The sequence below is a fragment of the Penicillium daleae genome (genome assembly GCF_028827525.1).
Source record: "Penicillium daleae strain IBT 16125 chromosome Unknown utg000009l_segment0_segment0, whole genome shotgun sequence".
NCBI classification, from domain to species: domain Eukaryota; kingdom Fungi; phylum Ascomycota; class Eurotiomycetes; order Eurotiales; family Aspergillaceae; genus Penicillium; species Penicillium daleae.
Window position 1 is genome coordinate 2,038,173 of NW_026623157.1, and position 26,613 is coordinate 2,064,785.

The 26,613-nt window shown below is 48.3% G+C and overlaps 10 protein-coding genes across 10 annotated transcripts; 5 read left to right on the forward strand and 5 right to left on the reverse strand.

The window, feature by feature from the left end:
- Window positions 1-980: 980 nt before the first annotated feature.
- N7458_011878 (3-hydroxyacyl-CoA dehydrogenase family protein) lies at window positions 981-2,209 on the forward strand (the record flags this gene model as incomplete). Its single annotated transcript, XM_056915260.1, has 6 exons — window positions 981-1,064; window positions 1,119-1,304; window positions 1,368-1,533; window positions 1,599-1,619; window positions 1,686-1,812; window positions 1,885-2,209. The coding sequence occupies 6 exons, from the start codon at window positions 981-983 to the stop codon at window positions 2,207-2,209; spliced, it is 909 nt and encodes a 302-aa protein (XP_056760014.1).
- Window positions 2,210-2,524: 315 nt separating this feature from the next.
- N7458_011879 (OPT family oligopeptide transporter) lies at window positions 2,525-4,950 on the reverse strand (the record flags this gene model as incomplete). The annotated part of the gene is made up of 3 exons (XM_056915261.1): window positions 2,525-4,455; window positions 4,507-4,674; window positions 4,737-4,950. The coding sequence occupies 3 exons, from the start codon at window positions 4,948-4,950 to the stop codon at window positions 2,525-2,527; spliced, it is 2,313 nt and encodes a 770-aa protein (XP_056760015.1).
- A 1,163-nt stretch (window positions 4,951-6,113) lies between these two features.
- N7458_011880 (CVNH domain-containing protein) lies at window positions 6,114-6,588 on the reverse strand (the record flags this gene model as incomplete). Its single annotated transcript, XM_056915262.1, has 2 exons — window positions 6,114-6,119; window positions 6,382-6,588. The coding sequence occupies 2 exons, from the start codon at window positions 6,586-6,588 to the stop codon at window positions 6,114-6,116; spliced, it is 213 nt and encodes a 70-aa protein (XP_056760016.1).
- Window positions 6,589-7,835: 1,247 nt separating this feature from the next.
- On the reverse strand, window positions 7,836-8,998 carry N7458_011881 (uncharacterized protein; the record flags this gene model as incomplete). The annotated part of the gene is made up of 2 exons (XM_056915263.1): window positions 7,836-8,107; window positions 8,188-8,998. The coding sequence occupies 2 exons, from the start codon at window positions 8,996-8,998 to the stop codon at window positions 7,836-7,838; spliced, it is 1,083 nt and encodes a 360-aa protein (XP_056760017.1).
- A 4,717-nt stretch (window positions 8,999-13,715) lies between these two features.
- Window positions 13,716-15,430, forward strand: N7458_011882 (DUF3425 domain-containing protein; the record flags this gene model as incomplete). Its single annotated transcript, XM_056915264.1, has 4 exons — window positions 13,716-13,839; window positions 13,997-14,571; window positions 15,074-15,162; window positions 15,211-15,430. 4 exons carry the CDS (start codon window positions 13,716-13,718, stop codon window positions 15,428-15,430), a joined length of 1,008 nt encoding a protein of 335 aa, XP_056760018.1.
- An 869-nt stretch (window positions 15,431-16,299) lies between these two features.
- Window positions 16,300-18,231, forward strand: N7458_011883 (uncharacterized protein; the record flags this gene model as incomplete). The annotated part of the gene is made up of 5 exons (XM_056915265.1): window positions 16,300-16,642; window positions 16,699-16,776; window positions 16,847-17,607; window positions 17,678-18,107; window positions 18,161-18,231. The coding sequence occupies 5 exons, from the start codon at window positions 16,300-16,302 to the stop codon at window positions 18,229-18,231; spliced, it is 1,683 nt and encodes a 560-aa protein (XP_056760019.1).
- Window positions 18,232-18,830: 599 nt separating this feature from the next.
- Window positions 18,831-19,882, forward strand: N7458_011884 (enoyl-CoA hydratase/isomerase family protein; the record flags this gene model as incomplete). The annotated part of the gene is made up of 5 exons (XM_056915266.1): window positions 18,831-18,893; window positions 18,943-19,093; window positions 19,161-19,241; window positions 19,295-19,807; window positions 19,860-19,882. The coding sequence occupies 5 exons, from the start codon at window positions 18,831-18,833 to the stop codon at window positions 19,880-19,882; spliced, it is 831 nt and encodes a 276-aa protein (XP_056760020.1).
- Window positions 19,883-20,286: 404 nt separating this feature from the next.
- On the forward strand, window positions 20,287-20,879 carry N7458_011885 (SRPBCC domain-containing protein; the record flags this gene model as incomplete). The annotated part of the gene is made up of 3 exons (XM_056915267.1): window positions 20,287-20,346; window positions 20,416-20,565; window positions 20,646-20,879. The coding sequence occupies 3 exons, from the start codon at window positions 20,287-20,289 to the stop codon at window positions 20,877-20,879; spliced, it is 444 nt and encodes a 147-aa protein (XP_056760021.1).
- Window positions 20,880-22,111: 1,232 nt separating this feature from the next.
- Window positions 22,112-23,179, reverse strand: N7458_011886 (alpha/beta hydrolase; the record flags this gene model as incomplete). The annotated part of the gene is made up of 1 exon (XM_056915268.1): window positions 22,112-23,179. One exon carries the CDS (start codon window positions 23,177-23,179, stop codon window positions 22,112-22,114), a length of 1,068 nt encoding a protein of 355 aa, XP_056760022.1.
- An 851-nt stretch (window positions 23,180-24,030) lies between these two features.
- Window positions 24,031-25,646, reverse strand: N7458_011887 (fungal specific transcription factor domain-containing protein; the record flags this gene model as incomplete). The annotated part of the gene is made up of 2 exons (XM_056915269.1): window positions 24,031-24,866; window positions 24,929-25,646. 2 exons carry the CDS (start codon window positions 25,644-25,646, stop codon window positions 24,031-24,033), a joined length of 1,554 nt encoding a protein of 517 aa, XP_056760023.1.
- Window positions 25,647-26,613: the final 967 nt, after the last annotated feature.

Genomic DNA, 26,613 nt, shown 5'->3' on the forward strand with positions numbered 1-26,613 from the left:
ATGCAGTTTCCATGTTGGTATATACTTGTCTGTTTGGCAGCGTTCGAGGTTTCTCCTCGGAGACCTTGCTGTGCTAGAGAGCACTGAGGGACTTTTTGTATCTCTTCGATCTTTACCTCATACTTTCTTGGCCAAGACTCAGAGTCTAAGATCATCCAAACTCATCTCCGCGGAGGCACAGGCAACTTGGCAGCCGCTAGCTCTTGCCAGTCAGCAGGCAATGACGGTTGCATTTGGACATATTAGATGGTTTTGAAACATTTCAACACGGGCATTGTCACTATGGAGGGCCTAGATTTCCTTCTTACCAACCATCTGGCAAGCCGCGACCTTTTGAGGAGATCGGCCGAGATCGAGTTTGAGGCTAAACCTTTCATTCAGGACCCCATAAATTCCACTCCTGAGATTGACTTAGTATCAAACTTCAAGTCTGTAACAGTTGCGCTTAATCTCTGGAGAATTCGATCCGATTCTGGGGTAGCGTAGTACAGTAGGTACTGTAACGGGCAAGTCTCCAATTCATGACGCGCGCCTTTTCTTGGCTCTTCGCTTCGGATCCGATGTGGATACCATATCCACCAATCACCAATTCCGATTTCGCCGGATACAGCGTGAAGAGGCGTTTGAGCGTTGGACCCCTCGGCTCAGAACCGACACAGGCACGATCCAGAGACTAAAGCATCCCGCAAGGGGATCAGAGCCGGGCAAGAGTTGGCTAAGGGCGTGGATCTTGTTGCAGATCGGTAATGCTACCTATGGAGAAGCCGGATCCGAATGACCGGCCCGTCATCCTATATCTGCCTTGGCTGCCGGCGATTTCATTCGGTCGGTTGAGTTGAAGAAGTGTACATTTAGCCGCATGTCATAGAATCGCGAAGAAGGCCGCATAGCTTATTTCAAGGTTTCGCTGCGAACGAAAGAAACGAGCTCAACATTCGACTTTCTGTCTGCTCTCTTACGAAGACTATATAAGGAAGAAAATGACAGTGGACATCACGCAAAGGCCCGCCGGGTCTGTGGTCATTATCGGTGCTGGGACTCAAGGCAGACGACTTGCATTCATGGTGAGCAAAATTCTCAAATTTTGACGTTGGGCACGCTCCGTTAACAGTCGGAAGTGGTCGGGAAGAGGCGGCTCTGTTTGTCTCGTTGATCTACAGAAACAGCAGCTGCAAGACGGTCTGAGCTATGTGCATCAGCTTCGTAATGCAGCAGTGGACCACGACAAAAATTGGGGAGAGGTCACAGTGTCGCAGCCAGATTCTTTGAAGTCCACTCTTCAAGACGCATGGTTGGTTGTCGAAGTATCATCCGCTCGATTCGAATTGTGATGCATTGTGATGGTCTGACATCATTTTCAAACAAAGTGCGTACCCGAGAATTGGGCCTTGAAGCAGAAGGTCATCACCCAGCTTGATGATCTGGCTCCTGCACACACAATCATTGCTTCCAACTCTAGCAGTTATGGAATCTCCGAGATTATTGAGGGGCTAGATCTGAAGCACAAAAACAGGATATTGAGCGCACACTGCTGTACGAGACCCTTTATACTCGGTTTTTCCAAGAACTCCTTACTAACATGTTGCAATGTTGCGCAGACTGGCCTCCAGAGACATCAGGTAAATTTAACCCATGCTCAGGTGATTGAAATTGAGCAGGTCTTGAACTAATGACAAACCCATCAGCTATCGAGATTATGGGGCATCAGGACACCGATCCCGCTGCCGTGTCACTGCTGCTAGAGCAATGTAGAGCACATGGTTTCTCACCCTTCCATGTGAAGAAAGACTCTATTGGTTACATATACAACAGGTAGGATTCACTTTCATGACCTGAGCCCAGCCTGTTCTGTTGACCCACGAGCTTACCTTGTTGAAATCACAGAATTTGGGCTGCTATCAAGCGTGAAACGCTACTGGCACTCTCCGAGGGCGTATGTACGCCTCGGGAGATTGATGCAATCTTCAAGGACGTCTTGAAGACACCCAAAGGACCATGTGAACAGATGGATGTTGTCGGTCTCGACGTGGTCTTGGATATTGAAAACCACTATGCAGAATCTCGGACAGGCATCCCGGCTGAGCCGAGAGTGTACCTTCAGAACATGATCCAGAACGGGCGCTTAGGCGTCAAGAATGGGGCAGGATTTTACAATTACGGCAGTGAGACCTCGGAGACAAGCAACGTGATGAGCACACCGAATCTGTGATTCGGTTTCTCTGGATATACTATTCTTTGTCTGTTGGCATGCCACAATAACATAGACTCGATTTGAACAAGCATCATATTCCGTGCTCCCTTCCATAATAATGTTGTCTCCATCCTCAGCGTAACTTGGAGCCAGCTCCAAGGCTACTCCTGTAACCCGAATGATAACTCCAGGCGCCCGGAATACTTCAACAGTGCCGAGTCGGAACAAGATGTTATCATGGAGCCTTTGGTTTCCTTGAGCCTCCCCATAGCTCCATTGACACATTACCCGCGCCCTTTGTACGCCATTCATGTTGATCCTAGATCTTTCGGACTACAAGCAATGATCCGGGTTACCAGAGGGCGATCCCCACCACGTCGGGAATCGATGCTCTGTTCCACTCGCGCCGAAAACCGCAAATGACAGGATGAAAATGACGATCTGAGAACCTCCGTCCATGGCAGCTCCAATGAGGTAGTTGTACTTGTTGTAGATTCTGGGCAATCTGCGGCGAAGCCAGAATTGAGAGAAAACCCCGACCGCAATTGAGGAACATACCCATGAGGTGTTCCCGTAATAAGTGTAGCCAGAGTACAATGCAATAATCGCAGTATTGATCGGCCAATTGCGAACCCGCGGGAAAACTCTCGCGACTCCCCAGTGAAGAACTGGCAGAGCTAGGCCGATGACAATGCCAAGAGGGACGATAAAGTATCGGCTTTTAGCACCGTACATGTCCTTGGCCAGAGCCCAGGTAATGGCTTGCGAATTGAGGCTTTGCATGTAAGAGCCACTCCAAACACTATTTCCCTCAGGATCTAGGAGAATCTCGCGCTGGTTCGTGACGATGGTGGTCATCACAGCATAGTTGAGACCAGCTCCGAGAAGGGTTGCGTAAATTTGGGTGCCAAACATGACCCGATGTGGCACTTTTGTATACTGTCCGACTTTCAACCAGTTTGCCAGATTGACGGCGAGAAGTATGACCTGGTGAGACCAGCTAGCGAAATAGAAGTTGGCCAAGGGCCGCCCCGGATGCACTGCACCTGCAACCATCTTTGAGATCTGGTTCGTGGAGACTCCGCTCCCATAAAGCCCGTATAAGATACAGGAGAATGGTGCAATGAACCCTCCAAGGAGAAGAGCAATGATATAACCCCAGACAGGGAGGGTTGTCTCGCCGTGAGCAGTCACGATAATTCCTGCAATGAAGCAGAGAACGAAGAGGACCAAGTACCACCACATTGGAACCTCTTTGTATTTGAGCATCGCCCGATAGTGTGGATCAGGTTGCGTCTTGCTTCGGGCCTGCTTCCATGCCAGTACCATATCTTTGCCGTAGAAAATTATCACATGCGTAATCAACGCTCCAATTGCGAGATTTTGGGTGAAATATCCCCAGACTGTACTGGAGGTCAAGTACGGCAAACCGATTTTCGCAAGCTTGGCCTCGTCAATGATTCCCTCGCTGTTCAGGATTGCGGTTGTGGTTAATCTGGACCCATCACTCTTGAAGAGAGAAGTAGACATGAATGGAAAGTTCTTGGCATTCCAGGCATTGCTGTAGTAGAGACCAAGCATTGCAGGGTACCAGATGACATATGCAATCCAAGTGTTTAGTTGTTGCTTGAAAGGCAAGGATAGGTACTGGCTCTGGATATATTGCCAATCTAAAGAGAAATTGAGCAGACCCAACCCTTGATTGGATGATGCACCTCCAAAAATTGTAGAGATGATAGTCCTTGTGTTTTCTGGGGCATTGATTGTAGCCAGACAGACGATGGAAAGTCCACCGAACCAAGTGATAATATATGATGGGAAAAATTCCCAGATTGCAGCGAGAACAAGAGCCCAGCCAAATTTGATGAGTCGGCCTCTGTTCGCGCGAGTATCGAAGTGGAGATTTTGGAACAGCACCACTTGTGGCAAAGTAGTCCAATACACCATTTCAGCAGGGTAGACGATAAGCGGTCGTAATAACCCCGCCACTACAAATCCACAAAGAGAGATAGAGAAAGTAGCGAGTATTGCAGTGGACGCAGAGACGCTGCGATCGTAAAAAAGTCGCTCAGCAGCATAGACCTCGACTCCTGCAAGCCCATTGTTCCCAGATGATGCGATCAGTGAAGCGACAACGTGTTCTTTGATTCCGAACGGTTGTCCAGAGTTGAGGAATCGAAGCGTCTTCTGCACCCATCTGCTTTTGAATCGATCCGGTCGAGGGGTGAAAATCGCCCATGCTTCGCCAAAGATGTAGACCAGCACTTGGAAATGTTAGAAGAGAGACCGCTTGATATCTGCTTTGAGTACCTTACGCTGAAGGAAAACCGCCGAAACTTGCATCATAGTTGGCTTGAAGATGTAGATCATGGTGATCACACTAGAAAGGGCCGTAAAAGCTGTGCCCAGGACTATTGAGCGAAATGTAAATGAAGGGTCACCATCGTCGCGATCGGAGATCAGGAATCTCGACACGTCGTCTCCTATTCTCAATGAATGAGCGCCAGAAAAGAAAAACTTGAGTAGAACAAGACAATCGTCATACCATTTTCAATGACGGGGTGGCCATTGACGTAGACTGTGTCGTTCTCATTTTGAGATTTAGCAGAACGATTGCCTTCTGCTTCATTTGTTGAGTTCGTCTGGGATTCTTCCCCCACTGTGACCGATGCCTCTTTAGTGAGAACATCAGCCTTGCTAACCTCTGAAGCTTGTATGTCATCGCTTCTGCCAGAGCTGTCCTCTACTAATGCAGACATGTTGCAGACCAAGTGAGAGCTTGAAATTGTCCGCAAAATGAGCGTGGTACAATAACGCCAGTTAGGCTTGAGCTCAAACTATTTGCCAGTTCGCGGGGGTTATGAGCGTTGAGGTTGCCTCGAGGAAGATCTCTGAGAGAACTCTCGTTGTTAGAAACTGTCCCATGACTTATCTAGTCTGAACGGCAGGATTCCTGGTGATATTAGTATGGCTCTTTCGTCTTGGCTCGGCTATTTGGCGTGGGCAATGATGCGATCTGCAACAATAATGATGAGTTACTAACGGAGTCCGGTTGGTTTGTCTCGGGTCGCATTATCCCATCTGCGACGAGGTATTTGATGCTAACCCGGAAATGTAGACGGGATGAATAGCGCGCACTTGACAATGTATGGATTGGCTATCTTGAACCAATTTGACAAATGAGAATGGCGCAATTATGCTTGGCAACGCCGAAGTGAAACCAAACCTTAGTCTTGCGACTAAGAAGACACTAATACGCTAAAACCGCCCGGCACGGGCTGGGACTGGTGCGTTTTAGGTGTTCAAAAAATCGACTAAACTCGATAGGCATTGTTTGTAGGCACATAATGACCTCCCACAGATTTGGGTTGCATCGTGGCGTGTGCCGATCCCTTTTCTCCTCACTACGGGACTTTTTTTACCCAATTAGTTTAGACACAAAGCTTGGTACACCATAGACAAACCATCGGGTTAACGAGGTTAGCCTTTACCAGTACTCACCCTCAAGTTAAGACGGCTTTTGACCTAATCCGTACAATTGATCTGTCTACCATTCTCTCGCTTCTGATCCCGATGATTGGGAGACCAAACCATCAGTCCTGAACATGGATATGATGAATAGCAACTGAAATGATCTTTATATGGGCAGGAAGTCTCGATATTTTTGTTAAAAATGTGGTTCTTAGATTCCTCTGTTCATCATTCATCATCTAAATTCGTAACGAGCGTATCCCGGTGCATGACCCTAACATTCACAGAATTTCCCCTCAGCAGACATTCGTTGCCGAATAATATCAAATACCCCTATAAATAGGCATGGTCAATATTTACTGCATTTAGCAGCCAAGTTCGCCATGGTTGTTGCTGATGCAGTTGTCTTTTGTTCCAGTTATATGTGAGCTGTCTGTCAAGTTCATGAAACCTAAGTCTGAAGAACTGACTGATATCAATATGAGCGGGTACATATGAATGATCCCCGTCAGCATTTCGGCACTGACATTCAAGGTCAGTGTGTCCCCGAAGACTGCAGTTGATGCACGATCCAGCAAAGTTTCCGCTGCAAATGAGTTAGAACGGTATGATCAACAGCTATCTAAGAAGCAGGGGGTAAGCTCACTTTTTGCCACACTGTGTCATGTTTTCTTATCGTTAGCCACAGCCCAAAAGAATTTTGACTCACAGGAACTGACCTTGAGAGAGCCTTTGCTATTCTTGATGCAGCGGTTCAAATCCAGCTGGCTCATCTGCAGCTGCCCATTTTCACGTTCCTGGCACTCGGCTTGAATCATCGATCCAGAACTCTCAATGTTTTGGCAAGTGTCGGCAAATTTAGATGCACCAGAGACCGCAATGGCAAATAGTGCAAGCAGGGCAAGTTTATTGAGAACGAACTGCATGATGGCGATTAGGAAAAGTAGGATTGAGGTAATCTAGATCGATTTGGGTTATTGTTATTGATGTAAATGATATCGAGGAAACTCATTTGACGGAACTGAGACTCTTATTTATACCTGACCGGACGGTCCGGATACGACACGATCGAGGCAATGTCTCTCGCTACTTCCACTTAGCTCATGCGAAGAAAGCTTCTGGGCAGATGCTCCTTACGTTGTCAGCAACCCTTTCCAAGAGAGCCTACACTTGTAGAATATATGTGCCCTGAGATTATTATGCAGGTTGGAGTTTGAATATTCATCAGTCTCGAAATGGGAGCTATTTTCCAACTTAAACACCATCGGAAAGAAGATGTCATCAGCATTCTCCTCGGAATATCCCTGAAGCTGATATACCTACTTCGCTCATATTATGTCTTTGGATTCAAGGTCGGTACTCTATATGATTATCTCATAGGCTGTGGCTTGTCAAGCCATCTGGGGTCAGCAGCAGAACATGCCCACGCCGCTGCCTCGAGGAAGACTGCAAGGGGCACAACTGCTTGCCATGCAGATGATCCCATGTAGGTAACAGACACTGGAATGTGGAGTAATAGACCGCTCCAAACTCTCTGCGACTATTCGGTCATGTTCTTGACTGTGCTATTGTCCATGCTTTTAACACACATGAGCCCACAGTAGCTGCAATTGAGACCCTGATTCGTAACACAGCCATCAAGTTCTGTATGACGCCAATCAATATCACCAAAGAATTGTAAGCTGAGCTTCCATTATGCTCTATGACGCCAGATTCCCTTGACGTTTCACTACATCGCCCGTTCTCTAGCACGCTGAGCTTGCTCCTCCCATTAGTGAAACTTCATATTGAGATAATGAAAATCCGTTACAATTTAATATCTGGAAAGCGATGGCCAGATGCTTTGCTATGATGTCAGTTGCCGTAATATTCTGTTTTCTCAAGAGCAGTAGCATTTCTGATGTCTGAAATTGATAGCCAAATTATCCCTATAGGGCTAAGGTGGCAAGTCGTGAATAAAGAGATGATCGAGCCTCTACTCGACGCTGGTCATGTCTTGGGAGGTAATGTGAGTGACAGGAAACTTTGAGTAGAAAAGGAGGACGGTGTAGTCTTATTTCAGCATTTTCACCATTGGGACAGCTGGTATTTCACAGATGCATTGGATCCTTGATCTTATGAATATTCTTTGATCAGATCAAGTCGGTTGATGATGCATAGCTATTGCCTTATGTTAGAGATCCACGTGGCCAGTAAGTTGAGTCTCCATGTTTTCTCGAATCCTGAGCTCGGCTTCGTGAAACTTGAAGGCAAAACGAGCACCAGCTAGAGCTTCTAGTATAACGTCCGACTCTGAGCTACCTCCAGTAATCCTAGCATGCTCACCGACACTCTTTTTCAAGGCACGTACGATGAGTGACCTATCACATAAGTTGCCTAGAACGATAATTTTGTCAAAATCCAAATATGACTGATCTGCCTCGGTTTCATCATGGGTTTTTGCCTCTATAGAACATTGAAATTAGTTTACCTGAGCAGCAGGATATCTCAAGCGAGTCGAGAGACCAAAAAAGAACTTCTCTCACCTTCAAGGCAAATAAGGAGATTATCCAAAAGCTCTGCTAGATCGCTGACATACTCAGCTTCGGCGGACTCGATATCTTCCCGGGAAATAAATGCGTCCTTCTGCTGACCAGTCCACCAATCATCCAGTTCAAGGAGCCACCTTTCCGGACGGTCTTCTTTCGAGACTTTTTCGTCCCACGACTCAACATCGCGGTCCATTTTCATCAAGTACTGTGCTCGATAGACGGCAGATTTGAGAGTATTGTATGAGGCACCTTGATCAAGCTGCAGTTGTATGTCCGCATTGGTCGACACAACCCTGTTGACAAGCCTGTGGATAATGTTCATACAGCCCATCCAGTCGAGTGAAATATTCAGATGACATCGCCTGCCATGTGTCTGAACGTCGAAATACAATAGGCCATAGTCGATGATTAGGAGCTTTGGAGTGTAATCATATCGTCTGACAGCTGTTATATTTTCTTCCAGTATGTTTTCAAGCATAGAAAATAATTGGTGGGGACTCGTGGAGTGAACGGGAAAGATGCCAGCTCTCTGCGCCGCCTCAACGGCAAGCTTGTGAACCTCAAAGCTGAAAAAGCGTGGGAACGAGATGACCGCGGATGTAATGTTTGTGCCAGAATTTGCCGACGATATATTTTTCACCCGTTCAAAAGCCTCTATAAACCCGAGCGTTATCTGCTCTGAAGATTGCTTTTCATTCAAGTCGGGCGGTGTTGAGCTTTTGGAAGCGAAGAACTTGCCAAAGAATTTGCCAAAGATACTCGAGTAACGATTAGGTTTGATATTACGCTCTTGTAAATAATTCATGCGCAGCAGAGTCGTGGTTTCAGCATATTTGGGAAGAGGTGAGTCAATTGACCGAGGATAAGCAACGGCCAAAACGACGAACTGGTCAATCGAAGGGACGCAGACGGCGGTCCTGAATGATAATGGATTATTGGTACAAAAGTAAGAAGTCACAGTGTGTCTGGAAGGTTTCTTACACGGAATCAAGAGACAAATTGATTGCGATCGGCTGTGGATGTACCAAATCGCTACATGGTGACTGGCTGGAGGCATGCACCAGCCCCCAGCAAAAGAGGAAGAGGATCGCTCGAAGCCAGGATGATGGCCCTATCATCTCCCAAGCCTCCCTTGATCGTTTTGATCTGTCAACGTGACCGGGGCTATGTGGCTTCTATGATCTCCAACAGTCTATCTGCAGAGGCAACAGGCAACCAATCAGCCACTAAAAGATCCAAAATCTGTAAAGAATTTTTGTGTCTACTCTGTACGGAGTACCGAGTGAGGCAAAGACATCACGTGTGGGGCCGCTGCCGCTTGGGCCTCCTCTCCTCCCACGCTCCTTCGTCAATCAACAACCGACCGAGACAAGATGCAAGGGCAGAGCAGGTGAGCTTTGTCGAGACGGCATCTTGGCTGTTATGAGAAAGACTGTACGGAAAATATCTCATACCCCGAAGCAATCCCGAATTTGGTCTAAGACCGCGCGCCCTCTTTTGTCCTATGAGCGCACAAGAGTGCCGCGGCGGTATGCGAAGGATTGGCTCTTCATTCTGCATGTCAACTTCGGGGTCGACCTGGGCCTATGAAAGGCAGTCATCCAAAAGGCCTCATTTGCGTGAGGGGGCATGCAGTGCCATTTCTCAGTATCCCTTGCGCATAAGGAAGCCGTCATCCGTCTAGTTTTTGTATAGCCGCCGAAGCTTGCCCAGCCCTTGTGTCAACCCAGCTTACCTTTGGTGCCGCACGCCTATTCACAGCGTGTAACTTACGGTCAGAACAGTAGATGCCTCTGTCATTCAGCGAATCCAAGGGAACTTCCCTTGTTTGTCGAGTCGAGAGCCCAAAGATTTTCTAGCCTCGCTAAGGACTTTTCTTCTCTGGGTAGTGGGCACTGTGCTTTCAGCTCGACTGCTCACCCATGATGACAGGCCTCTCAGCACCAGCCCGTCCAACCTGAGCCTCAGCAGTTCGTCTCATATCATCCAAATTCCTGTCACCGAAGAATATGAACTCATCACGTATAACCTCGTGAAAGGACCAATCTTGACCCGGGTAGAAGCGACAGTATCCTCCTGTCCGATAATTTGACATCAAATGGGGGGAATTGCCAATAATAATACTTGGTGATATCTAGACTAAACCTCTGCCATCGAAAAAGTCAGTTTATCCCTGCTTGTTTAAAGTTCCCAGGTGGTGCTTACCTTGTATGTCACGGCGTAGTCAGAACAAAGAAATCCCCACACGATTTCTAAATGGCCCATAGTGACGCGACGGGCTCTCCGATTCGTCACATACCCCACTCTTATGTATAAAAGGTGACTATGGAGTAGTATCTATGATATCCAAGGCTCTTAAACTCTACAATTATTGGGATAGTAGGATAGGTCAGCCTAAAATACACTAGAATACATGGGAAATCTGATGTGAAAGGTCCCTTCCTGCTATCTCCTGGATTGCTCTCAGACCGTTCTGTGCGCATAAGTTTAAACCCCACTTTTTGAGGCAGAAAACTGGCTCAATACTGAAACTACTCCTTCAGAATCTCAATCATCTAATTTCGGGTAAGTCAAATAACTACTAGGGCGTCTAATTCCGCCTACATAAGCATCTTACATCCCGAATTAGTTAGACTACTGTCATCTAATCTAGATACTGCTTAAAGCTATTTATTGACGTTGATAGTAAAGGAAGTTAGATATTTGATTGCTAAACCAAGACTGGAAGAGACCCTCTCTACCTAACGGCCCTCTCTCACGATAATCAAACCCAAGATTCACCAACGAGAAATAAATCGCGAGAGAATATTAAGGATGAGAAAGATAGCTAAGACGTGACTGAGAAGACAGCTAGTAGCAAGAGAGGGCTCGGGGGGCTTGGGATAATATTAGTTAGTTACCTTCCACGGTCATTAATAATCATATCGAATTGCCTAATTAGGAAATAAGATGCGTCTAGGCCTTAGGCATAGATCAGGACGATCAATAGGGCGGTCAAATAGACGCCCAATGAAGGGTTTCTGGTCGGTGGCTACAGTTGGCCGCCGTAGAAGATCCAAGGAAGCTACACGATACGAATCAGACACTCAAAAACCCCGCTCATGTCGCTGGCCCTGCTTGCCTGATGTTACACAGAACACAGTGATCCGAAGGTAGCCGATCACAAGGGTTAGACACACCCTCTTCGTGTTTATAGATTTCTTCTTTACTAAGAAAGGGCTATAGCGATAGTATCTCTGGTTATTTGTTGAATGCACCTACGAATTTGCCCTTGCAGGGCACCTTGCAGGGCAAGGGCGATATAATGCGCATTTTTACACGCCGACGTCCCGAAACTGGTGCACCCTCCTCCACTCTTAGAGAGATTCTCTAGCCCCACCCCCATTACTCACTAGTCCATATTAGGGATAAGTCCGGAATATCAATATTCCTGTATAAGTCTCAATACCATGACTTACTCTTATTAAAATACGGTGCTTTGTCTCGTAACTGTATTGACGGTCCAAGCGAATGATAATTTTCCATGGCAATATGGACAAGTGCTCCTATGTCCAAGTGGCAAGATTGCCAGCCTGCCTATATGCGTTGCAGCCTTCGTTTACGCCCGCTAGTTATAATACAGAAGGCTGTGCTTATATACAGTGCTAACATTTGCAGGGAAAGATGATTTTCTCCGACAGTACTATTCTCTCCCCGTACTTGGAGACAACAGGAATGAATTGATGAAGGGGCCGAAGGGGGTTGTACATAAGCGGCCGAAAGCAACAAGATTCCCAGACTATATTGAGGATAGCCCAGAAAATCAAAATTCCTGAGTCGTCATCTATAGAACACTTTACTCCAACAAGCTGCTCTCGTGGGCGCATCTATACCGGACCGTCTTGGCCCACTTACCGTACAGAAGACATCCTGTCGGAACGAAGAACTCTCATTCTTAATCCTATCTGGCAGCCTGGCGTTATGTTCCATGAATTGATAACATAAATACTGTAGCAAAACACTTTTGTGAGATCCTTCAGCTGCGGGTCAGGAGGCACTCCGCAGCTGGGAAGTCTACCTACACCCCAGAGGTTTTTTTTCTCACAAAATGCAAAACACGGAACAAGCATTCTTCACTTGAGTGAAACATATTGTAGGGAGACTTCCCACAGCTTCTTGGCACCAGCGGCATCAAATGCATGCTGGCCATAGCCTGGTGCCCAGATACCCCCCGCGGGATCATGCGCAGTTGAAATCTGGCAGTTTTCCAAGTATCTGGCCCCTTGGCCTTCGAGATCCTTCGAGACAGCCGCCCACACACTAGTAGCAGCACCCTGGGCTGGATTCATGTAGCTGGCCATAAGCTTTGGGTCCTGAGTTATGGCTTGGATCTCCTCCTCGGACATGTGCTGTCCCAGGTTGGTTGTAACCGCACCCGGGTGAACGCTACATGCGTGGAGTCCCTGAGACCCATAGCGCCTCTCGATCTCGTTTGCAGTCCACAAATTCGCGGTTTTGCTCTGCCCGTACGCCTGCATGGCCTCAAACTTGCCGTCGGAATTGATGTCTTCGAAATTGACAGAAGAGAATTTGTGCCCAGTCGAGGAAAGAACAACTACTCTTGATTGGAATGACGGTGTGGATGCCGAGAGGAGAGCTGGCATCAGGAGGTTGATCAAGAGAAAGTGTGATAGGTGATTCACTCCAAACTGAAGCTCAAAGCCGTCCTTCGTGGTCTCTTTGCGGGTCATCATGACGCCCGCGTTTGCAACCAAGATGTGCAACCGGCTGTTCTGAGCCAGAAACGCTGAAGCACAACTCCGAACGCTCTCAAGAGACTCCTGGTCAAGCTGAAGAAGGTGGACATTCGGAGACACTGCAAGTTCCCCAATGGCCTTCTTTGCCTTTTCGAGATTTCGTGCTGTTAGATATAGCTTCGCACCGGTCTTCGCCAATGCCTTGGCAGTCTCGACCCCGATACCTGAAGAGCAACCTGTGATCAAGATCACCTTGTCCCCCCATTTTCCAATGAGACCTTCGTCTCGGACGATCTGTTCAGCTGCCGGGCGCTCATCCCCGGGGCCACTTGGATGTGCATAAGCTGCAGCATATCGAAATGTCATGATGACAGTTTAGGTGAACGAAAATTATGGGGAAGTAGGTTCTAACGCAGGGTAGAAGCCTTTGTTTTTGCTTATGAGGGTTGACTGACCCCTTTATATATTCAGAGAGAAGAATGAAGGGGTGCTTGTACTCGAGGCGAGGCAAGCTGCAGAGTCAATTCTCGCGGATCAGGGAGTACTGCCTCTTCGTAAGTGGAGTAGAGCTGGCCTCACCGCATTCAGAATAAATAAAGATGGTCATATTACCCCTATTTAAGGTTGCGCTAATGCAGCTGGGTGACAGCGCTATATTTTTATCCATGGTTCTCATAATCTAGAATGGCCGCTTCCGCCTTTTTGTCAGCCGCACACTCAAAAGCCTCAAGTTGTGGGGCTTCCCTAAAGCGGTTAGAACGATGTCATCATGAGTGACAACTCGCTATGTTTTCACCATATGCTATGTTACTTTTCGCCTCTATGCATGCGCTCTTCTTGTTGAATAGGGAAATGGATCTTCAGCTCAATATATCTGCCTATGTCCCTCCGCAAGCATCGCCTCCACAAGGTATCCCCCTACAGGTTGCATTCCAGCCGGGGGGATGATTGGACCGGAATTACCGATCCGAAAATAAGGAAGAGAGTGCAGAATCGTTTGATCAAGAGAGAGAGCCGCAAGTCAACCCTTACCCTATCTGTAGCGGTATCTAACTCCTCTCATCCAGGTCGGCGCCGGCGCTGTGGCGCGGAGAAACCGGAGAACTACGACCCACCGACAAGAGCACTGATAACGGTTATCGGCGACTGCTTGACCGACTTTGCATGTCTGAGGGACCTTTACAACCTTGGGATTCATTCGGAAGAGACAAAATGGGTCCTTCGTCGGTTAGAATGCATATGTCATGACCACTACTTGACCGGTTCGCCCCGCACGGAACTTCTTCTAGGCCTCACTCAACTAAACTTGACTCGGGCTCTGATACATAATATCGAAATCCTGGGATATCAATCGATCCTGATGCATAACGATGCGTTGTCTCCTTTCTGTATCGCTGGCCCCTCACTGGCCGGCAATGAAGTGATGTCTCTCCCCGTTAGCTTGCGTCCTACTGCGCTCCAGCTCTCGACTCCTCATCACCCGTGGCTTGACCTATTCCCTAGCCCCCAAATGCGCGATAATTTGATTGTCCTTGAACCATTGGTGGATGAATACGAGCTCTGTGAAGACCTATGCAACTCGATGGAAGGAACCGCGGGAATATTAGTCTGGAAAGACCCTTGGGATCCGACCGGCTGGGAGGTAACACGCTCTTTTATGTCTGCCTGGGGCTTAGTGGTCCACAACTGTTGGGATCTGTTTCGGTCCACGAACTATTGGCGTCTCAAACGGGGAGAGAAGCTATTATTTTACGTTCCACCGGCGATTTGTAGCTAAGCTGACCTTTGCTTGATACAATAGTCACCGTGTTTTTTGAGTTCCTAGGCTTCTCCCTTGTGGATATAGGGCCAAAATATACGGAGGTTACATGTCACGTTTGATGGGAGGCTTGGAGACTCCAAAATTCGAGACCCAATTCGGCGTAAATCACCTCACCCACTTCCTCCTCCTCCAGCTCCTAAAGCCCACCCTCCTAAGTTCCTCGACCCTAACCTTCCCTTCCCGGGTAGTCTTCGTCTCCTCCACCGCCCACCGTATTTCAACCGCGTATATGGACAACCTCTCCCTAGCGGGCGAATACGAACCTTGGAAGGCCTACGGACAGAGCAAAACCGCTATCATCTAGCCGGCTAACGAAGTTCAGCGCCGGTACGGATCGAAGGGCCTCCTCGCTTTCAGTCTGCACCCTGGCGGTATCACCACGGGTCTCCAGCAACACGTCCCTGATGAAGCGTGACAGAGTTAGGGCACCGACAAGTCCTTTGCGCTGAGGTGGAAGAGTCTCGAGCAGGGCGCTGCTACTACTGTCTGGGCGGCTGTTGCGAAGGCCTTAGAGAAGCATGGTGGGAAGTATCTTGATGATTGTCAGATTGCGGGTCCGCATGATCCCGAGACTGGACCTATGGGCGCTGGGTATGCGCCTTGGGCTTATGATGAGGTGAATGCGACAAAGTTGTGGGATGTTTCGATGAAGATGGTTGGGTTGGATGGGAAGAACTGATTTTCGAGGATAATGATGTGTCGAAGAATTAAAGGAGCTAGGTTTGGAGCCATCTTTGCTTGGACCACTCGTGGTTAACTGTTGAGTATGCCTCCCGAGGGAGGCTGTTTTAGAGGGGGAATGGAGGTGTCAGATTACATGCCTCAAATTACTATGTAATCTACGTACGAAGCAATACACGGGCAACTTACAGGGATACTCCGGAAGAACTCCAATATAGACTAGTGTGTCTTGGCGTGGGGCCAGGAAAGTCCATCCAAGAGTACATGTAGGTGGTCGCACCAGTTTCGGTACGTACTGTACACAATCAGTAGATCTCCCAAATCTCGGAGGATCGCAGTCAAATCCCTTTAGCACTTGACTTCCAGATTATGGTTAGAACGCGAAAGAAAATAGGAGGCTGGCCAATCTGACCTGTCAGTCTGCCCCGCCACATCCCTGTCCAGGACATCTGACACCTTTGTCCACAGACGGTCCTGTCCCCGTCAATGCGGCAGCTGATTACCTGGGCAATGCTTCTCAGAGTTCTTTCAGCCACTTGGATCGAGGAATGATGGTTTGGTTGAATCCTTTTTCGCTTTCGTGTTTTGAGGAATCCGGGGCTGAGATCCACAAGAAAGGTTAATTCTTTGATCGCGAAGGTACATAAGCCTGGAAATGCCCCGAGGTGGTCTTCGTGGTACTTCGGTGATCTTGGACCTTTCGACTCTTTGTTTGACGCTGGAGTGAGCCTGCACGACTTGTCCGGGAGCCAAAGTAATTGCAGACTATTGCTTCCATATATCGCCCTCCACATTTGGCCTCTCAGCAAAGCGCACTACCTTGCTCTGTTCACAATAAAGCACCCTCCTACCCACTCACGTCTGATCATGGACGAGAAGGTGGGACCCAACCTACAGGTCCCCTCTCAGCAGGTGGCTTTTAACACTCTGATCAAGCCGCAGGCTCGCGAACCTTATGATCCAACCGTCACTTTCGAGGAATATTCCTTCTACGCACAGAAGACGAGAGCTGAGGAGCTGACTTTGGAGTCGCCCGTTCTAAACATACGCTGTGTTCTGGCCGGGAAGCGAGATGGTCATGATCAGGCTAATCAGATCACGACTCATCTGACTGCGAGTGACTTTACCCATCGTGAAAGAAGACTCATGATCACCGACGAGGAGTGGACCAACGCAAGCCGGGCGCTCAGATCAGCTTCATGGGGGGCCTGTGAGTTCAAGTAATATTATATTTCTCCGTGTGGATCGAACTAAACTTTTTGCTAGGCTTTTTTCTTATCACTACTGACATTCTGGGTCCGTATAGCACTGGCTTTACGATGGGTACGCTGGGTTGGGGGCCAGGTGAGAGACTGACGCCAGGATGAAAGATAGTTTTATTAGATTGATTAATGATTAATTGAGTATCTGACAGGCGTTGCATTCTACACAGTCTTTGGTATCATGGCTGGGTATTCGGGGTATCTCATTTGGCGAGTCTTCCTTGGCGTGGACAGTTATGAATACCCAGCAAAGAACTACGGAGATCTTGGTTTCCGAACACTCGGTCGATTTGGTCGCTACATCACAAATATCTGCCAAGGAATTTCTTTGCTTCTAATCGTTGGACAACTCACGATCTTATTTGGACAGAACATATCCCAGATGTCCAAATTCCGCCTTTGCTATGCCGTCTGTCCGGCTATTTTTGTCTGTGCTTGCTTTTTCGTGACTCAAGTCCGCACTCTGAGAAATTACGGCTGGCTTGCAAACCTTGCAGTTTGGATGAACCTATTTGTCGTTTTCATGTCGATGGGTGTGATGGCTAACTCACCTCCGAATTATCATATCTCTATACTAGGGTCTGCTGGTAGTGCAGTCGATCCGGAGACCATTAAGCCTGACAGTGCCGGCAATTATCCCCCGATCATTCACTACAATACCATTCCATCTGATGGCCTGATCGGTGCCGTTAACGGCATGCTCTCCGGTGTAACTGCATATGCGGGTGCCCAATTATTCGTGGAGTTCTTGGCTGAGATGAAACGGCCCGGCGACTTTATCAAGGCGATGTGGGGAGCTCAATTCTTCATCTATGCCGTCTATCTCACGTACGGCTGCGTGGTATATTATCTTCAAGGACAGTATAGTTACAATCCGAGCTATCAGGGCGTCAGTATCTACGCCTGGCAGACTGTGGGTAATATGGTGTCCCTTCTCGCAGCTCTGATTTCGGGGGGGCCTATATGGCAATATCGGCATCAAGGTGTTTTACAACAATGTTTTACTTGATATTTTCAAGGCTCCTCCTCTGACCACCACGCGTGGAAAGTTCATTTACGCTGCCTTGGTTCCTGTGTGGTGGATTATCGCTTTCATCATCGCTGCAGCTATTCCCGATTTCTTTGGGTTTGTCAGTGTCGTCGCAGCCTCGATGCTTATGAATCTAACATACGCTTTCCCTCCATTATTCGCCTTGTGCTTCGACATTCAGAAGAACTCTATTCACGAAGCTGATGATGAAGGGTTTGACCCTGTGACTGGACGCATTTCCAGAAGCGATACAGCTGCCCGGCGATGGATCCGAGGCTTTATGGCCGGCGGACCGCTCCAAATCGCCGTCAATATCTGGCACATTATCTACTTCTTGGCGGCTCTCGCCATGAGTGGACTTGGCATGTACGCGGCTATTGTTGGTAAGTTCGTACGTTCGGGCTTTGAGGTTCTCCGATCTAATTCTTTGCCATAGGTCTGGTCGATGCTTTTAAGATTCCACAGTTGACGTCGTTCTCTTGCGTATCCCCTCTGAACTTGGGTTAGTTCCAAGCTTTTGCGATATTGGAAGTTGAAGGCTTCAATTTGAAAATGCCTTTGGATGACAGTCACTGCAAGATATTGGTATTCTTGCTAACGAACAACTCGATCTGACATTGTTTCATGCAACTCATGATCACGAACGTATTATAAGCCTCCTCTCTGGAGGTTTCTGTATGTTGATTCAATATTTTCCCCATGGTAAAGTTAAGAGAATACATACTGCCTTATTTGAGGGGCCTCGTTTTGTGGAAGCGAAATTTTGGGACTGAAGGAGAAATGAAGAATATCCGCCTCGGTAACAGGAGACATTTTCGCATATTTATCCAGTCGAATTTCCTTGATGATGGTTTTCATAGTTAATCCCTAGCGATGATTAATCGACTATCTTACCTCGGTAGTGGATTTAATCTCACCATCCGAGGTGCTTCTCAGCACCCAGCGGGTACGGCCGTAGTGCGGGGTCAACCAACGCGTGTTGTGATTCGATAACCCGCAAACGGCACTTCCCCCCACAAGAGTCTTTCTGATGACAAAAACGCATAAAAGTGCGGCTGAGTGTCCTTCTGCCTTGAGGGGGAGGAGAGTTCTAGATCAACAACACAATGCCATCTTATCAGTATACGGATATCAAGGTCGAGGTGAAGGGCCAGATTGGGATTATCAAAGTGAGTTAGCGATATAATCTCATCATGATTTTGACTAAACGAGAGCCAGTTCAATCGACCCAAATCGCTCAATTCATTTGGTGGAAACTTGCTTGTCGATACCGTACATGCTGTGAAAGAGCTCGATGATAACCCTAATACTGTCTTCACAGTCTTGACGGGTGAGGGCCGTTTCTTTTCAGCCGGTGCTGATGTTCGAGGTCAGTGAAACCCGCGGTCAAACATGATAGTCCATGATCAGCATAGTGACTGAATACTGGAGTATAGGCTCACGGCCATTGGATGAAGACATGGCCGATCTCACGAAAACCCAGCTAAAGCTTCTCCATTTGGCTCGTTTCACCATAAGTAGGTTTATTTCTATCTCACGCAAAGACATCTTATCAGCTAACTTGATACAGTGATTGAATTGATGAGATCTCTTATCGACCACAAAAAAGTGTTTGTCCTGGCCCTGAACGGCCCCGGTGTTGGTGGAGGAGCAGCCTGGTTCCAGGGCATTGCCGATATCATCCTCGCATCCGAGACAACATATCTACAAGTCCCGTTCAATTCATTGGCCTTGGTTCCCGAATCCGGAGCTTCTACCAACCTGGCTAGACATATGGGCGTTCATCGCGCGAATGACTTCTTGATGTTTGGCCGGAAGCTCACAGTCCAGGAATTGGAGAGTTGGGGATTGGTTAACCGCGTATTTCCCGTTGAAGGCTTCCATAACTCGGTCATTGAGTTTCTGGAGAAGCAGCTTGATGTCAACGATGGTGTCAGTATGATGGAGACGAAGCGGCTACAAAATCTGCCGCTTAGGAGCGAGCGCATCTTGGCCGTTTACAATGCGACCGATGCTCTTTCGGAGAGGCTTGCTAGTGGTGCACCGGCTGCGCGGTTCCGGGCGAAGAAGGCTGAACTTGAAGGTATGAGCGTGTCCTGTCTTTGTGCTGACTACAGGCTAAACATTCCTATTAGCGAAATCCAAGTCCCGACTTTAGGCTGGGCTGATGGAATTTCCCATGAGACCATTCTCTGCATCCCACTCTGTGGTCGTCCCGCTGCAATATCTGGAATGGGAAAGCATTCTGTGCTTTGAATGCAAGTCGTATAACAGAGAGATTAGGATGGAGAATCAAGATCTCCTCGATATCTTGGCCACTGTAGCACATAGAGTTGTGAGAAATATATAAAACAGGATGTATTTCTGACAGATAAGCTCCACATCTCTAAATGAGAACCTTGGAAGGCTGTAACAAGCACTAGTAATTGCTCACAATAGTGGAGGAGCTTAGCGCCTTCCGCACACGCACCTCCAAACAATCCCAGAAGCTCATCTGCTCCCTGCCCCCTGCCCCCTTCTCCCCTTCATCCTCCACACCACTCACCGCTGGTCTTGAACAGAATGCCCCGAAACGAGAGCAAGATCGAGATCGCTGCACCGCCCGCCAAAGTGCGCGAAGTGGTATGTCCCGTCGCCACCTGGCCCTCCATCAGAACCGGCCACCCGTACGAGCGCTGATACAAAGAATAGCTCCTCAATTTCTCCGCTTACCCAGAATGGCACACCGATTTCATCAAGGGCGTCAAGATCCAGGAGGAGTCCAAGACACCCGAGACCCTCGTGAATGGAGACAAACTCGAGTGCAACATTGAGGGCTGGAAATTCATCGCCGAGATCAGAGTGGGTACCCGCCCGGGCCTCCTATTGTTTACCTGCAGTATCTACCTCAAGTCAATGCTAACGACTCATCTTTTGGAAAGGAAAACTCCGAAGGCATGCTTTCGTGGCAGGGCCCTCCTGTGTTGACCGTCGCTGGCCTGCATCAGTTCCGTATGGAGCCAACCAAGGACGGAACAGCCACTATCTTCACACAGTCGGAGGATCTCAAGGGCCCTCTGGCATTCTTGATGGGCCCGTCTCTGTTGGGCAAGAAGATGGCTGCCCATTTTGCTGAGTTCAATAGAGATCTCAAGGCTCGGGCAGAGGCTTCTTGAGATTGTCTGGACTCTGATGTCGAAGCTGGATGCCCAGGCTTCGACCTGCCGGGGTGATGTTCCATTTTACGCCTGGTGGTTCTATACACTGTGTCGATCATTTGTTTACTGCACACGCACCTACGGTCGCGGTGACGCGTATCTTTCCCAGTTTTCTTTGCCAGTGCCTGCTTCGAAGACAACCCCTGTCCGTTTTAATTGCGATTTTGGTCTTGTTAGTTAGATGAAACCCTTTTTTTTTTTTTTTTTTTTTTTTTTTTTTTTGAATTCTTGCTGATAACGACTTTGTAAAGTCTGGCGTCTTGTCTGGGATCTGAAATTGCGGCTTGGTTGAAGTAATCTTCACCCACGTTTAAATGGCCCCCGAAACAGCCCCCACTCTGCAGACTCACATAGTGACCCAGGGGTTAATTGGTGACCGAGCTTGGGTCTAGAACATGGCTTATTACAAATAGAGAATTATGTAGATTGATCATCGTTCGTGGCATCGACCTCTAAGTGACATGACGTAGGGAAATTTCTTGCAACGAAAGTGACAATTTAGTCTAGGTACATATGTTGGGCACCTTTCACTGTTACCGTCTCTTGATAGATGAAGTCCAAAACACGTGAACTGCATTACAGGAGCTTTCAAGATCAGCTGCTGAAAAGGGAGGCTTTCTATATGGTCAGAAGGATGTGCCAGAAGCCCTACGCGACGAATTATGCAGAGAAGACCTCGAGAGACTCAATCACTTTGTGAAATTTCGCCCTACTGCGGAAGAGCTCGAGCATTGCTTTCCAAAGACATGATGGAGAAGAGGGTGATTGTATTCCAAGACGGCCAAAAGGATGTTCTCTAATGCGAGGAGGGCTTTCTGAAGAAATGAGCTAGAAATCATAAGTTTTTACAATCTCCAAATATCTTGACTTTTCCTGTTCCCTCCATAGCATGATGCACGCGAAACGAAGGAAACCGTTTCAGGTTGAATAAATGAGTTTCACACCTGCATAAATCTTCCTTAAAAAACCTGGTTTCATGAAGAGCTGTCTTATCGCAGCATGAGCCCTACGTCAGAATCGTAGAAGAGCTGCTTCTTGTTCCTTCAAGTCACAGTCTTCTGTAAACACATATATCAAAGCCAATTTATCCACAGTTACCGGACATGTTGGTTGCAAAAATCCAGAATAGGCTGGATATATGTGTCCCATCCCGGCACGTCGGAGCTCTACGCTACTAGTCAGTGTGTGTACTAGCAGGATGCCTGGCAAGGTTTACTCACAGTATACTTGTGATCGAAACAATGGTCTTCATTAGGCTCGTAACTTTCAACGACCGGTACCTCCATCGCCTTGAGACGCTCAGCCATTGCCTGGCTTTGTGAAAGTGGAGCAGCTCTATCAGCCATGCCATGCAGGAAAGCCGTTGGTGGATACCATGTCTTCGTCTCGAGAAGCGGAGATGGTGACATAGATAGCAGAAACGCAGCCAGGGCAGCTTCATCCGCAAAGCGCTCAGCATGTATCGAGCCTAGGCGAAACGACCTGATAGTAGAACCGACACGCGCAGTTATGTCAGATCGCCACTGGTGAAGCTCCGCCTGAAGTCGTATGCGACGCGTGAAGCGGACATCCGTCGCCCAGAGTTTACTCAGCGCCTGCTCGGACGTAGTCTTATTCTCATCAGCCCATAGCGCATCCGTTAACATGTTAGATTCATCTCGGTCCTTTAGGAATTCCTCGAGCTCAGCATCAGAGAACTCGCCAACCCATGCCGGCGTGTCGGCAGAGTTCTCGGGGACCGGGGCTAGAATGGGCCACGCTGCTGCTGGATCAACTGCCCCATACACAAGAATAACAGCCTTTGGCGGTGGAGATAGATGGTGTCCCATGAGGCCAGTGAGAAGTGCGCCGGCTGACTCACCACAGAGGATCAGCTGGTTCATGTCTACTGAGTCTGTGCCGAGTATGGATGGGAGATTGGCCCGGCACCAACTCAAGGCATCCATAGAGTCCTGCAGCTGCATTTCATAGTTCGCCTGCGGACCAAGTCGGTAGTTGTGAGATACCATATGGTGGCCTCGCTGGCGAAAGCCAGGTTGCATCCATGGAAGCGGCGCAAAGTGGTTTCCAGCAAACCAGCCGCCACCGTGGGTGTAAACCACAACTGGAGCTGGCTTGTCAACGGGAGGATCAGCGGGCCAGATTCGGACAGCGAGCTCTACGCCGCTGTCGGTCTTGAACGAGTGATCGGAGAAGCCTGGAGGACAGATGCGAGGCCCATAATCCGTGGGGTCCTGTTTTGCTTGATCGTCACTCATTGCCGGAACTTTGTTGAAAGCTGCCCTCCTTTCAAAACTGATATGTCCTGATATAATATCTCATTGATCTTGATTTGTAAGGAAGGTCGCTTCAATGCTTGAAATGTGGAAGAGGGGCAGCCTTGTTTTGCCGGCCGGTTAATATATGCCACTAGCACCGCCCCAGTAGTGAGACACCCACTCGTCGTACTTTGGGAAAATCCACTGTGAGATTAGTATGTCTTGGCGTTCAGGTCAAAGTACTCCGGACATACATACATTCACAATGGAAGAACAAAAAAAAAAAAAAAGAAAGGTGTAGTCGTCTCACCAAGCAGCCAGCTTCCCTGTAACGGGACGGTGTATTCCGGCGACGCCACCCCGGGGTGGAAGTGTCTCTGCAGAATTGCTTCCCTCAAGGGTCACTTCCATTGCTTAGCGCCTCACAGCGTCGTGGATTACTCGCACGAGTGTGGCGGCGACCCCAGGATTCGTACCGGGCACGCGTACCTGCTGGCACAAGGCCGAAGCAAGGTCGCTAGCTTGGCGGTGGGCCTCCCACTAGGTTATCCATGACAGATTAAAATATTTTGCTCTTTTTGGGTTCTATAACCCTACTCACGATTTTGGTGGGCACTGGTTCGAACCCGGCCACCACCACCATAATATTTTTGCTGTCCCACTCTTTTCATTTCGGATGATTCTTGAATTGATATTTCGGTAATCTTTGAATTTTCTGATCCTCATACCACCTGGCTGGCTGTTTTCAATACCATCTTCCAAGTTTTGTTCACCTGTCGATATATTCGATCTGCTCCTTTCCGTCTACACAATAGGTAACTCAAAACTGTCCGACCCATGCTCACAGATGGTTATACATTTTGCAAAAATTCAATCCTCAAGTCCGAGTCGACGTTTGCGTGAAGGCTGTCGCCGCCATATTCAAGGTCCGGCGAGGCCAAATTAGAGCAGAACTGGAAGTTGCTGCTGGAATAGCTATTTTCGTTCATTGAGAAGTGGATATAATCCAGCGTGGCTGGATCTTGGAATGCGATTGGCAAGCTGTCGTCAAACAAGTCGAAGATCGCCCTGTCGAGCTGGAAGTGGGACGTTTCGGATCCTATCCACATATCGTTTGACTGTTGTGTATTTTCATCACACTGTGCGGCATGTCCGTTATGCATTGATTTGTGAGTCTGAGAAGCACCAGTTGGAATTTTCGGTATTCCATCAACGTTGGAACATCCATTGTCTACTCGATGTCTGATTGTCGTGGAATTATCTGTACCCGTACTCGTTGCTTCACCTTCTCGGCGAAGGTGTTCGTTGCTGTTATCCGAATGCCTTGAATTCATGTCCCCACGCTTGTTTATAAGCTTTAACAACCGCTTTGCAAGCTGAACCACCCTCTTTGTACTCGTCCAGAGTTTGCTCACAGCCTCCAAGGCATTACAGCACACGAAGAGGTTGTCATATGCGGTTTTGGTATCCCGCTGGTTGTCACGTAAGGCGCGGTATATAACTGTAAGGGCCATTGACATAGCATATGGCACAAGAGGAAGTGGAGGGAGATTCTGACCCTTGTTACAGGAGGTCAAATCGACAATACGATCAGCTGATGCGAGGCGTCGATTGTATTGAACGCTGCCCGGCCCGCTATACCGACAGGATAGCATGGCAGCCACATGATACCAGATCTCCAGGTACTCTATTGCCATTAATCTCAATCACAGGAGTAGTTCTGAATTCTTAGGGGCTGGGGCACTATACCTTTGTGCGATCTGTGGAAATGGTCATAATCGGTGCCCGAGGTAAGTTCGGAGAGAGAAAGAAATTCATGACACTGATCGACAGCCGCTTTGCAGCTCGCTTTATAAACTTTGGTCGCAGTAACCATGAGATCGCCCAAACGCAGAGATACCTCCATGAGCTGGGAGCGGTAGCTGTTTTTCATTAGGCCGATACGCTCAAGTCCAATGTCAGTGTCGTCAATGAGGAAAGGTGCCGCTCCCGTAATAGGTTTGTTTACTCGGTCGAAGTTTCGCAGAGACCACCACAAAAGGCCGTTCCGATCTTGTTCTGGATTCCCCGGAATTTGCACATGTAGAGATAACGACCATGCTTCACAAATGGCCTGTGATAGGTAACTCGATGCACGGTCCATTCCAGCCAAACCATCCGTGTGTAGATGCATCAATGCAAGGACTTGGACCTTGACGATCCTATCGGGCTCGAGATCTGCTTTGATAGCCGCATTGAGTCCTGCCAGAAGCTTAGATGCAAACTCCAGAGGCTCCATGAGTGGTCCATCAGCTTTCATTCGGAGGAAAGGGGCCGCCGATATCATTTTGCAGGTCACAAGGCACATTGCCTTCACTAGGTATGGGGAGGACCGCTCGTTGCTATAATCACGGAAGACACGCGCGCCGTCCAGGATGGGTATGAGATCATCCAAGCCAGATATGTAAATTGGCAAGAGCGCATCCATGGTTGCTCGTGGTAGTTCAAGAAAGGCTCCAGTATCTTCGAGATATTGTCGATGGCGGTTAGAGAGCTTTGGTGGAGCAGCTCTTCTTTGCCTCTTGTACCAATGCAATTTCCGCTCTTGGTTTTCCGTCTGTGATGATAGTTTCACTGCCTCTGGGGACTGTATTTGCCCTGGCTGTGAACGTATTGGATCGCGAAGCTCCTGTTCAACTCCTGCAGCCGACTCAGGAGATTCGGAAAGATCTTTCAAAACGGACTCGGGATTATATATGGTTACTCGACTTGGATCTAGACTTGACTCTCGGGTATTTGCTTCAGAGAGAGGCTCCGCAGCTGCCGTTTCCATAGCTTCCGCTCTGCCATCTTTCTCGGCCTTGTCAGACTTTTCAAACTGATCAGCCTTATCCAGATGATAACATCTCTTCTTGCGTGCACGGCAACTATGACATGGTAGAGATCGGTTAAGTCAGCCCAGTCTCAACCTAAGGTGCTTCGGGAAAGCTTATCTTGGGCCGTCCGTCTCCTGCTCTGTACTCCAGACGGCTTCCACACAAATTCCATTGGTATCGGAGTCTTGAGATAAATTGGTAATGGATCCGATCTGTTGAAAGGGAAAGTGCTCATAGCGGGGATGTTTCGTGGTTTCCTCCCGCCCAGAAATAGGATTTCATTGTTGTGTTGTGACGTGAGCCCCGCCCCAATTTGGGAGTACTAAGCCCGTGCGACTGCGCCTCCAGACTTTGAGTCCGTTGTGCGGGGTAAACTGAACCAAATAATCAATGCTACGGTGAGAAATTCATTGATTGGATGCTGCCGGCGACCATATTTGCGGGGAAGACCAAAATTCGGTACAGCGTCAGTCTAAGCAGAAACGGGGCGTAGGGCTTACTGCTAATGGACGGTTATTTATCGAATAGAAAGGATGCCCCTGCATTTTTAGCGTGGTCCTAGTACGAGCCAGAACGCAA